Source organism: Dermochelys coriacea, chromosome 4 (assembly GCF_009764565.3).
Source record: "Dermochelys coriacea isolate rDerCor1 chromosome 4, rDerCor1.pri.v4, whole genome shotgun sequence".
Classification (NCBI taxonomy): domain Eukaryota; kingdom Metazoa; phylum Chordata; order Testudines; family Dermochelyidae; genus Dermochelys; species Dermochelys coriacea.
In genome coordinates, this window is record NC_050071.1 from 62,383,297 (window position 1) to 62,395,697 (window position 12,401).

General features: G+C 42.4%; 1 protein-coding gene across 1 annotated transcript; it reads left to right on the forward strand.

Annotated features, from left to right (window-relative positions):
• The first annotated feature begins 1,715 nt into the window (after positions 1–1,715).
• LRAT (lecithin retinol acyltransferase) lies at positions 1,716–12,087 on the forward strand. The gene is given in 3 exon segments (XM_038398439.2): positions 1,716–1,928; positions 1,930–2,304; positions 5,611–12,087. Coding segments are annotated over 3 exon segments (699 nt in total). The 5' UTR covers positions 1,716–1,757; the 3' UTR covers positions 5,764–12,087.
• Positions 12,088–12,401: the final 314 nt, after the last annotated feature.

A 12,401-nucleotide genomic window follows, 5' to 3' on the forward strand; every position in this document is an offset into this window, starting at 1 on the left:
TGGGACGAAGTTTCTTCCTCCAGACGGAACTAAAAGGTTGAATCGGGAGTATTTGTGACATGAACAAAAGTCAATGGCACTGGGGGACAGTGCGACTGCAGGGGCTGGGAGAAAGGTTGTGGCCACAGAACCCGAGGATAAAGGGGAGCTTGCCCCCCTCCCTTCCTGGCCTCCAAGGCCCTGCCATTCTCCAGGTAAGATGAATGTCCTCCCATCAATCATTCCGCGCAGCCCCCAGGGAGAGCCGGGAATTTGCTCGGCTACTGAAACTTATTAGCCTCAGACTAGGCGGCTTTGTTGCCCGGACAGAGCTGCTCTTTTGTGGGCTTTGTTCCCGGGATTTATACATTGACATAATGGATTAGCGGGAAACAAACAGCAGAGGCATGTTTCCTCCACTCTCTTAGCCGACGGATTTTAGGACAAGTTAATTTGTAAATATGAGTTCCACTCCCCTCCTCACTTCGCAGCCTGTTGTCTTCCCAGATAAGCAGGAAATTATCGATCGATGTAAATGCAAATGGTTTTGTAAAGAAATCAAGTGCACGATCACTTGTCATTGCCACTACGATTTCCTCTCCTCCGTCCACTGCGCTGTGTAATAAACATTTATTGTGCCTGCCTAATCCTTTGAACTTTGAGGAACTCAGTGCGAGAGGAAAGAGCTTTGTTTAGGCGGATAGTCACTGTCGTTCGTCACGAAGTATGACAAACGGGGCACTTGTAATTTTGTAATTTACTATCCCGGCCAGTTAGTAATTTAGCGAATACACCTATCGGGGACATTTTAATTCCAAGGAGGCTGTAGTCACTCACAACATCAAAAATGAGCGCTGGTGTCTGAGGTCAGATCTCTTACTCACTGCACGTTTCTAACTACATATAGTCCAAGCAGACAAATGCCCGTAGTAGCTCTTAGGCATTGTAATGTTTAATGCGGTGTTTGCTACAGTGATGAACGGATGATCCCGGAATATAATAAAATCCGGTATATTCACATGCAGTTGATATTTGATGCTCGTTTTAAAGCGATTACAAGGAATTGCAAAGAAAACAGAACCCACAAATGCAAGTGGTAGTTGGAGACATCCAAATGCAACGGGAGAAATTCTCGGGCAATCTTCCTGACCTTTCTATTCTACAGGCCCAAATAGATGATGAGATACTTTAAAGACTGGAGGGGTGGGGGGGGGGGGAACCATTTTGAACGCGTGAGAAAACGCAACTTTTTATCTTGGAAGTACTTTGCGTTACTTTGAGGTCCCCGCTTCCAGGCTGTAGCTGTACACGATTTACGCCCATAACGAAATCAGTGGCACTTGTGTCATTCATAGCTTCCCTCAGTGGCCATTCGTTTTATTCCCTTTACTCGCTTCCCTCTCTCAGCGTGGAGTTCGTGCAAACGGACAAGTAGTGCGACTGCCTAGTTCCCTAGCCCCTCTCTGGTCGCGAACAGGCGACCCAGAAGCCAGGAGCTGCTCTGGGGAGGAGCTCTGCCTCCCAGAGGCTTTAACAGGGCAGCAGCAGCCTCAGGGCTTGCCCAGGAGACGTTTTTTTAAGCGCTGCTTCTGAATAAGGTTTATTTCGCTCACGGGGGGGGGGGGGGGGGAAGCCGCCCACTTCCCTCGCAGCCAATCGCGGTTGGGCTTGCTTGGGGCCCCGCCGCTCCCGCCAGGATAAGAAGGCCGGATGCCGGGGTGGGGGGGCAGCATCCCGCCGCGGGGAGGACGGCCGGGGAAAGCCTCCAGGCCCGCAGCATGAAGAACCCCATGTACGCGGTGGCCTCCCTGCTGCTGGAGAAGCTGCTCCTCCTGGCCCACCTCAGGCTGTGCAGCGAGGGCCCCGGCGCGGCGGAGGAAGAGGCGAAAGCCGCCCGCTCCTACGACGCCACCTGCTTCAAGCGGGGCGACCTGCTGGAGGTGCCCCGCAACCCTCTTCGTCCACTTCGGCATCTACCTCGGGGACAACCGGGTGGCGCACCTGATGCCGGACATCCTGCCCGCCTTCACCGACGACCAGCGGCAGCTCCAGCGGGTGGTGACCAACAAGAGGCTGGTCCTGGGCGTCCTGGCCAGGATGGCCCGCATCCGGGTGGACACGGTGGAGGACTTCGCCTACGGCGGCTCCATCCTGGCGAACCACATGGACGAGGCGCTGCCGAACGAGGCGCTGTGCGCGGAGGAGGTGGCCCGCCGGGCCGAGAAGCTGGTGGGGGCCACGGCGTACAGCCTGCTGTGGAACAACTGCGAGCACTTCGTCACCTACTGCAGATACGGCTCCGCGCTCAGCTTCCAGACCGACAAGGTAAAGCCCGCCCGGGGCCCCGCTCAGCCGGGCGCCCCGCCTCGCTAGCAGGGCGCTCCGGGGCGGGGACCTCCCCCTCCCCCCCCCCCAGGGTTGGCCTGGGGTGACTCGTGCAGGTGTGTGCTGGTCCTCTGCCCGCCTCCCCGCCGGCTCTGGGGCCCCGGGAGCACAGCGGAGCTGATCTGTTCGCTTTGCTGGCTGCCCCTCTTGCCTTCCGACGTCCCGTGGAAACCCTAAAGGCTAGTACGAAATTCCTCCCCCCGGGCAGGCACAAATGCCTACAAAAGGGTTTTTTTTTTTTCTCTCTCTCCTGCGGGTAATAGCTCACCTTACCTGATCACTCTGGTTACAGTGTGTACGGTAACACCCATTGTTTCATGTTCTCTGTGTTGATAAACCTCCCCGCTGTATTTTCCACCGCATGCATCCGATGAAGTGAGCTGTAGCTCGCGAAAGCTTATGCTCAAATAAATGTGTTAGTCCCTAAGGTGCCGCAAGTCCCTCCTTTTCTTTTTGCGGATACAGACTAACGCGGCTGCTACTCTGAAAACAGCTTTAGAGTCACCTGGCGAATGGATTGGAAGTCCCCCTGGCCTCCCACCCGGCATGTGAGCCAAACACCTGCCCAGCTGGAGTGAGCAAGGATGCAGAGTCTTGGAAGACTGGTGGCGGGGGGGGGACTGGAGAGGGAAACTGCCCCAGCAGGAGCCGCAGCGATCTTGCTGTAACTTTAACCGTGTTGCTCCCCTGTGTGAAAGGAGAGCTCACTCAGCCTCTTTCCCCCTGCGCGAGCAGCGTCAGTAGCTTAACGTGAGCCTTCTCTCGGGGGGGCTCCCTTCTCCTCCCCCTGGTTCTTTGGCTGCTACTCCAAAAGTTGCTTGCAAAAGGAGTTGTCTGAAGCCATCATTTGTTGGAGGTTTTGAACTTTGTCTACATACTTCTAGTCCCTTGCCTAGTGTTTCCTAACACCCCCGAGCCTGAAAACTGACAAGAGACAGTCTTAACACTTCAAATCTCCCATGAGGTCAAATGACCTGACATTCTGCAATGGACCATTAACGCTGAAAGGGATTTTGGTCCTTGACTGCTAATGGTTTGCTAGACTCGGCATGAAAGGGATCTGTCCATGCAGAAGGCCCAAAAATGTGTAAATACAGGTAGAAGTTACAAACTCACCCCTCTGTAGGTCATTTCTGCCTGCCCCCAAAGGGAGTCTCCCTCCTTTTCAAACCCAATTAGAATGCTTGGAAATGGGTTAAAACCTAAGGCTGTCTGGTTCCAAGCATTGTTATTGCTGCAAATCAAGCCCCCACCACCTCAAAGGCTAACTTAGTGGAAGAAACACAGACTCTTGTAATTGGCAAGGTTCTAAAAGTATGTGAAGAAAGAGGAATCTCTCATTGATAATGTGATCTGACATAAAGGTACATTCAAAGTAAAGCATCCTCTATGAAATCAAACTCTAGGCTAGTATTTGACCTGAATAAAGTAGCTCTATTTGGCATGGGTGAGGAGGAAGGTAACCCCTATACCTGAAAGGGCTTGTGGCACTGATAAATCAGGTGTTTTGTGGCTAATAATCTCTGAGCTGGGGATAGGGAGACAGACAGTGAATTTGTTTAAAGAAGCAAGACAGGCATCAGTCGATGGGGGGGGGGGGGAATAAAGAAAAATAAAAGCAAATTTCTGCCAACAAAGCACATCCTCCCCCTTTCACCTTCCGATGATCTAAACCAATGATACTAAAATACTTTACTTTGAGGCACTGGATCAATCTCTCTAGAAATGAAAAAGCCCAGCAACTCCATCCATTTACCAGTTTTTAATTAAACCTACTAGGTTCTCAGCAAATCCTGTGCCACCAGAGAGATCATGGATTTTGGAAAAGAGCTGGCAGGCCTTTCCTCTCCAGATAAAAGAAACATACAGTTACTGCATTATGAGGTGTCTGAAGACAGTGATAGCAGCAGCCCAAGGCTAGTTTGGAAAGGAGTCTCCCTGCACTTTACAAGCCTACGAAAGTAAACATGTCAGATTTATTTGGGTAGCACAAATAATTTCTCGCAGTAAAAGCCACGTTTCTGCATGATAATTATGTTGGAGCACATACTACCCTGTGTGCTCATTTCAGCCAAGGAACAGAGGCTAGTCAGCTTTTTATTATTATTATTATTATTATTATTATTATTAATTATTTTATTTTATTTATTTAAAGTAAAATATTTAATGTGTGTATTAGTAGTGGAGCACTTTCCATGAGTGAAAGCTTTGCCAGGTTTTACAGAATCAGAACAGATTTTAATTGGTGTTACTGTTTAGCGCCTCCAGAATAACAGAGTTTTTGTGTGTGGCTTGAATAGTCCAACAAACAGCTTGGTGAGAGGCTAGGCTGTGTAAAATCTCAGTCGGGCTCAATCTTCACAATTCTTAAAAAAAAAAAAAAAAAAAAAAACTTGTTTTTTTTCCAAGTGTACTCCCTGAGAAGTAGGTCACTTGGTGCTGAGGCCTGGTTTCCGTAAGTAAGCAATCTTTTGAGCAGTCTAGTCAATACTCAGCTCTCTGATTCGAAGTTACTGTATACTGGCACTGCGGCCACAGACTGCTGCAAAACACTGTTTCACTGTCTCTCCCTTCCCCATCCAACCCCAAGCAGGATCCTGGATGTTTTATTCAGCAGGAGATCAAACAGAATTAATGGCATTTTAAGGGATTGCAAAGACTGACTCCCGGCGTATTTCAGTCTGAAACCTGTAGTATGTAAAGGGCAGAGGGGAGTGTCTCTATGAAAGCATAATTTTCCAGTAGATGCTAACAGTCAGTTCACCAGAATGGCTCAGCCGCCATCCTGTCCACTTAAATTCTCCTGCCGTGTAGGTTTCACACCAAATTACAATCAGTTACAGGTTTTGCAAGTCATGAAAACAATTTCCAAGCTGCTTAGAAATAACTTAACCAGCAGCTAAATTTAACCTCTCTGCAGTGATGTTGATCATCAAGAAAATAAAGCGTGATTCATTAGACAACTAGTAGTGAACTCTTAAGATAAGCTTGGGGTCTCTAAGGACCCGATCCTGCATGCACTGCAGTCAGTAGTAAAGCTTCTATGGACTCCAGTGGGGGCAGGGGAAGTTTCTAAGGGGAATACATCCCTTTTCACTCACCCAGCCATCCCTTTCTAGCCCACAGGATTTGAATCCCTGTTCAGAGCAGTCTTTGATGGTCTGCTTTCTCCTTGCCCTCGCCAATACCTATCGGTTTAGAATGATTTCATATTTAACTGTGAACCTTTCCCTCTGACTTTTGCAGTTCTGTGAAACAGTGAAGATGATTATTCGGGACCAGAGAAGTGTTCTTGCTTCAGCGCTCCTGGGATTAGCATCTATAGTCTGTCTGGGTTTGGCACCTTCCACCACCCTGCCCACTATCATTATTCCATTCTTTCTGTGGATGGCTGGTTAACAGCAGCACCAGAGTCTGTCAGTGCCTGTACATAGAACGTATAATATTGTATTTATAAAAGCACAAATTACTTATCAGCGGTTGTGTAAAGAGAAAAAAATGTGACCTGTAACTTGTGTAATATTTTAATCACATCTTTATCCAGAACACAATGTACAAAGAGTAGCTTACTGTGTAAGCCAAATAACCAGATTTCCTGAAAATCTCACAGAAGGTAAATTTAACACGCCTTCCAAGGCATGAAAGTGTGTGTGTGCGTGTGCGCGGAGGGTGGGGTGGAGTGTTTGATATAGTTCTGCTCCCTGCTTTCAGTCATAAATTAATCTAGTGAATGTATTTTATCAGGTATCTCTTAACTCTGTGTATCCAAGTGCCATATAAAATAGTGAAGATTAGAGTTTCATCCTAAAAGCGGATGATAGAGGCCATCTAAGTACCTAGGCAGAAATGATGGAAGCTGAAAACAAGCTAATTTCACTTCCATATATATGTATTTTGCATTAAGGAAAGCTAGTGTTTCTAAATCAACTTGTATTAAGCCTAGAAATATCTTTTAATGGAGAATAAAAGCAGCCTCAGGATTGTATTCTGCATTGGTAAAAACTCCTAGTTAAGTATTGTTTCCTGTACTACTGTGTGTGGCCAGATCGGTACTGCCCATTCAGTTCCTTTCAGAGGTGTTCACAAATCATATATCCATTTTAATTACACAAACTCTATACATCCTGAACAGCTTTTTGTCTGGGTTAAGTTGCAAGGAAAGCCTGCAGTTCCTCAGAATTTTCCTTGCTAGTAAGTGTCAGTGCAGCCAATATAATTCACTACAGGGGGTTTCAGAAGATATGGAACAAAGCAATTTGGTTGGTGAAAACTAGTAACATGCAAACCAATAAGAATTTTCCTGTGTTCAGGGGAAAAGGAAAGAGGCCTATTTTTCTCTTCTCTTCCCTCAGTAATGGGAGTAGTGTGGGTGCCATAAAGTGTCATGAGTCTCTGTGGCAGATATTACAGTCAAGCTACTGTAATTTAACACCTATACATACCCCTTAAAAATTATACGTCTTTCATACACCAAATGTGTGAATATTTAATTAGAAGCCAGCAACTTTTTGAAGAGCATGTGATATGTGATTCAAGGGCTTTTTGGAAAATATTACTATTCTTAACTCAGGCTGATACTTTTTTTTTTTTATCTCAGACCTCTATGGACTCTTTCCTTCAAAATACAAACCTGTCTAGTCACTCATTTTGAGTGACTATTCTATTTTTATTATTATTATCTACAGTGTTTATTGCTGTTTGTAAACATGCCTTTTCTGTGTATTTAGGCATTTAAGCATTATTCTGCCTCTCCTTTTAAATCTGAAGCATGCGTAATCTCCAAATCTTATCTCTTAACAGTGAAAGCTCAATATACCACAGTCAATTAAGGATAATATTAAATAACACAAAATGCCTCCTTTACTACCATTTCTACAATAAGATTTGCTTTATCTTTATTTAAGAGACAAAAAAACCCAACTGTTTGAAGTGTGGTATCTTGAATTAAGCGTCTGCTCTGTTGCTAATAGCAATGTCTCGTTTTGGCTACTCCACTACAACCGACTGAAAATGTAAAGATCAAGGATGAAATCCTGATCTTATTGAAGTCAGAGGCAAAACTCTCATTTATTTCAATTGAGATAGGATTTCACCCCAGACTTCAATACCAGTGCAGAACTGTATTTAGAATAAATTTATATGTTCAGCTTGCAGTCATGCTCCAAAGCAGCTGGATTTAAACTACCACTAAGTTGTTATAAACAACTTACCTTCTTTTAAAGAAAGTCCTAAGGTGCCAACCTACAGCAAATTTTTAAACTAATGTGAAATGCTTTTCCATAATGTATGTATCATAACTGCTTCACAAATTCCATTGCATTTTTTATTTACTGTACATAAGGTCAGCACTGTATAATTATATAATTCATTTTTATATGTTTACTTGTGTTCTGAAATTGATGAGCATAATGGAACAGCACTTCCCTAACAATGTTTATCCCAATAGGATACTGAGCAATCCATTGAGACATATACGGTATCAAATTACATTATACATCTGCCCCTCCCTTTTATTTGGGCTGTGTAAGAATTCCAGTAATTCTCATGAGTCAGTTACAGAATAAACAATGGGTCCATGATCAATAAGATAATCATAGTTAGGATTGTTATGAGGTGAGTGTACTCGCAGTAGCTGTAATATCAAAGGACTGATGTTGCCGCTTTGCTAATGGGGATGGGACAACCAGGGATATTTGGGGCAAGATGTGGTTTGTCTGAAAACTTTGTTAGATGACACTGGGCACCTGGAACAGACACTGGGTTATTGTTCAGTCAGATCTAGTAAGTGAAAATGGCTCCATAAAGTATCTTAAAGGAATACTTAAGATATGCACAGACTAAGCCTTTTAAACCTGTGATACACTTGCTATATTCTCATCAGAGCTGATTCACAGGAGGACTTCAGTTATGCCCTTATGCACTTAGGAGTTTTCATACAGTCCCCGATTCAGTAAAGGACTTAAGTCCCATTAAAATTAAGAATATGCTAATTTGGCTTGCTAAATTGGGGGCATAGACTGAGCAGATCTAACACCTGTGTCGATTCTCCTGTTCATCCTCTTAGATTGTTTGCTCTGAAGTCTCAAACTTGAAATTTCAACACTAACTATTTTTCTAATGACTATTTTTGCTAATATAATAATCTATTTAAGGATTATGAATAGAGTTTGCCTTTCAGGCCCAGGCTTAAATATGAATTGTGACATTACTGAAAAGAAGGAACTAGTTATTATAAAGGACAAAACACAGGGCAGTATCGTCATTGAAATTTTGCATGTGTTATAAGTGCAGGATTGACATAATATACTGGTAATTATGAACGATGGAGGATGGAGTAGATAGGAAGTGGAAATACAGAAGTTGCATTTCCGTTTAGTTGGTTCTTTGTATGATTCTTTTTGAGGGCGGTGGATCTTCTTTAAGAACCTTAATGCGCAATGCGGGGACCTCAAAGGACATGAGTCTTGTGTTGCTGGGAACGGTTAGTGGTGAAGACGTCAGGTTAAAAGGACACATTTCATGATTACCATACAAAGGTAAACAAAAATTAAAAATTTAAGAAGACAATGTCAGGGTAGAAAAATATTTTTAAAAACCATAGATTATTAAAATTCAAGTTCTAATGTTTTAATCACTTGATGCTATAGTTACTTTAGTCTATTTTCATTCATCGAGCTAATACACAAGTCAGTTTCTAGTTGACTTCTCTTTCAGGTCCTTATGCACTAGTACTCTGTTACAATGTGTAAGTTGTAAACTGCTGTGTGTGTGTGTGTGTGTGTGTGTGTGTGTGTGTAGATACCATTGAGATTTAATTGTGTGTGGGGGGGGGAGGGGGGGAATCCATGGCAATATTTGTCAGTATTAGGTTTTGGGGAAAAAATGAAACTACATTTTTGGCAACATATAACCTGACAGCATCTATGTGGGATTCAGAAAGAAAGCTAAAGAAGCAAGACAAATTCTCTATTATGGCAACCGTAGGTCTGGTTTGTCCATATTGTGTGTATATGTGTTATATAATTAAATCAAACGGTCTCACAACATAGTATGATGATATAGTATTGTCTGAGAATGCATCCTATGTTAGAAAATCAGTGGTTAGTATGCTCTGACTTTTATATTTGAATATTAAATGGAAGTGATCAGATAACAAATGGCTCCTGGAGGTGCAAACTGCTTAAGCTCTGTAATACTTTAGGCCCCAATCCTACAAACACAACATATGCTTAAATTTACTACATGAGTAGTCGCATTGATTTCAAGTAAGCGTGTGTTTGCAGGATAGGGGTACATTGTAATACTGTGATTCATCAGCAACTGTGTTGTGATGTTCCTAATAGTGTAGTGACCTTGCATGACTTTATGCTGTTGAAATAAACTGCCAACTCAACTCTTATTATTTAAAAAAAAGTTTACATCATTTAAACCTGGGTCAGATTCTCAATTAGTGTAAATTGCAAAGTTCTATTGACTTCAGTACCAAATTATGCCAGTTTACATCAGCTGGAAATCTGGTGAGCTTGTGTTTTTAAAATGTCATAGTTTGATGACAACTCGAATATTTAAATTGAGCTTTTTATAAAAAATAACGAACGTATTACTATGTCACTTTATAGTCAAATTTAAACTTGTAGTTGCTACCTTATGCTAATCTTACACTGACATCGGTGAAGTATTACTTGCGTAGGGACTTCCTGATCGTACCTACTATATTCATCACTTTATACCATTCTGCAGAGAGTGCAGTTCTGTATTCTTTTTGTCTGTTGTTGCTAAGGCTATTGATAAGAAATGTGGGCTAACTCCTGTTCCTGCTGCTTAGTAAGGGGCAGAGAGAGAGAGATAGTGATTAGAGCATAGAGATAGGGGACATGGGCACTATTTCTGTCTCTTGCTATATGATCTCGGACAAGTCATTTATCCTCTGTGCCTCATTTTTTTTTTTTCCCTACCCATAGAACAAAGATAATACATACCCTTCCTTACAGAGATGTTGTGAGGCTTGGTTAGCTAATATTTGTATAGTGTTTTTAGATCCTTGGATGAAATGTGCTATGTAAGTACTATTAATATTTAATCTCCACCTGAAATAAAAATTTCCTGTTAGCAGGGGTGCTGGAACAATTTGTATAGTGGGGGTGCTGAGAGCCATTGAACCAAACTGTAAACCCTGGATATGATGGAAACAACTTCAAGCCAGGAGGTGCTGCAGTATACCCCTCCGCCCCACAGCCTTAGTTCCAGAACCTCTGCCTGTTAGTGGCATCACCATAACTCTCTCTGGAAATCACTGTGATGCCATGTCTATGTCTACAGTACAAGCTCAGGCCCGCAGACAGAGACTTATGTTAGCTCAAGTATGAATAGTAATGTAGCCATGGTAAATACTCTGTGGGTAAGTACTCAGCATGGTGGAGACATGTCACTGCTGCCCATGTGACCATGGCTACACTGCTATTTATTCTCATGTGAGCATGTGTACACAAGCTGGTAATTATATCCCTACTTCATGTAGACATAGCCATAGAAGAATAGAACCTTAAGTGTGGAATAAGCAGCAGGAACACAAGAATGTTTATGTCTCTCTTTTTAAATAAACTTTTTACTAATAGTAGAAAACAGGATGAGAAATCTATAGATTTAATAATAGTAATAGAATAATCATGGTGGGAGGGGGAAGGAGGATCAAAGCTCAAATGCAGCTTGCTTCTCCATGAATCTCAGTCTAAATTTTTACCTGCTTAATCATAATCACTTCTTCTCCCATTAAACACCCACAGTAGCTCAGCAGGACTTCTCACTGTATTAGTAAACTGCTAATGTCAATCCGTCAGTGTTGATGATAGTTACAATCACTTTTGGTTTGGAAATTAAAATAATTCTAATCTCTCACCTCCTTTAATGCTCACCTGTACTTCACATGAGGTCCCAAAATCTTTGAAATAATACTATAAATTAATATATATAAATACTTTACTGAATATTTTGTATCATATAATTGGGCTATTATGAAGCTGCAAACTTCATACATTTCTGGCCACAACACCACAAATGTTATAGGCCCAAATTTTTCAAGATATTTAGGTATTGCTGCACTCAGTGTTGCAATGCCTAACTCATTTAGGAGTCTGTCTCATTTTCAAAAGGATTTAAGCACTTAGGAGTCTAAGTCCCATAGACAGTGGATGGGATTTTGACTATCTAAATCCCCTTTGAAAATGAGATGTAGGCTCCTAAATCAGTTAGACATTGCAATCCCAAGCACACCACCTAAATACCTTTAAAAATCTAGGCTATAGTACCAAAATCACTACATAAAGATTTTCCAGATGAGGAGAAGTAGTATATATTCACCCAGGTACTAAAACCCAAAGTGACCCAAATTTGTGTTTCATACATGTAATAAACTGTTTAAAACCTATATATTATATATAGTGGACACAGTGTTCCAAGCCACACCACAATGAAATAACATATTTTCTAAAACTGCCAAAATTGGGATTTCAGGGATCTACAATTTATCTTCCGTTCCAGTACATTAATGTTCTTTAACCTATAATTCTTCATGAACCAAATCACTGTAAAAAGACCCATTCTTCTACAGTGCATTCCTGTGCAACTCTGACACATAATGTGCATAACACAAACAGCTATGTATAATCACATTTTTATGAGAGAACAAATGTCTATAGCACTTCAAATGCTCACATTGATTTTTGCTATTCTGAGTGGTGGGAGTCTTTGCTGGGTTCCACCACATCCCAAATTTAATTGTGAAAGAAGAAACTCATCATGGAGATATTCTGGCAATTGTAGATACTCTCTAAAGATTCTCCAAATCATTAATTCAGAGCTGCATAACTATTCCCCTTTGGAGGCAATATAGCTTAATTAGTGGGGACAGGAATCATCCACCTTTTTAGAGTTATGCTCCACAGATACTGAAGAAAGCTGTCAACATAAATTAACATTTTTCATTTCATGATGTACTTCTAACAGCACAATCAAGTATCTGGTCTCACATCTTTTAATAC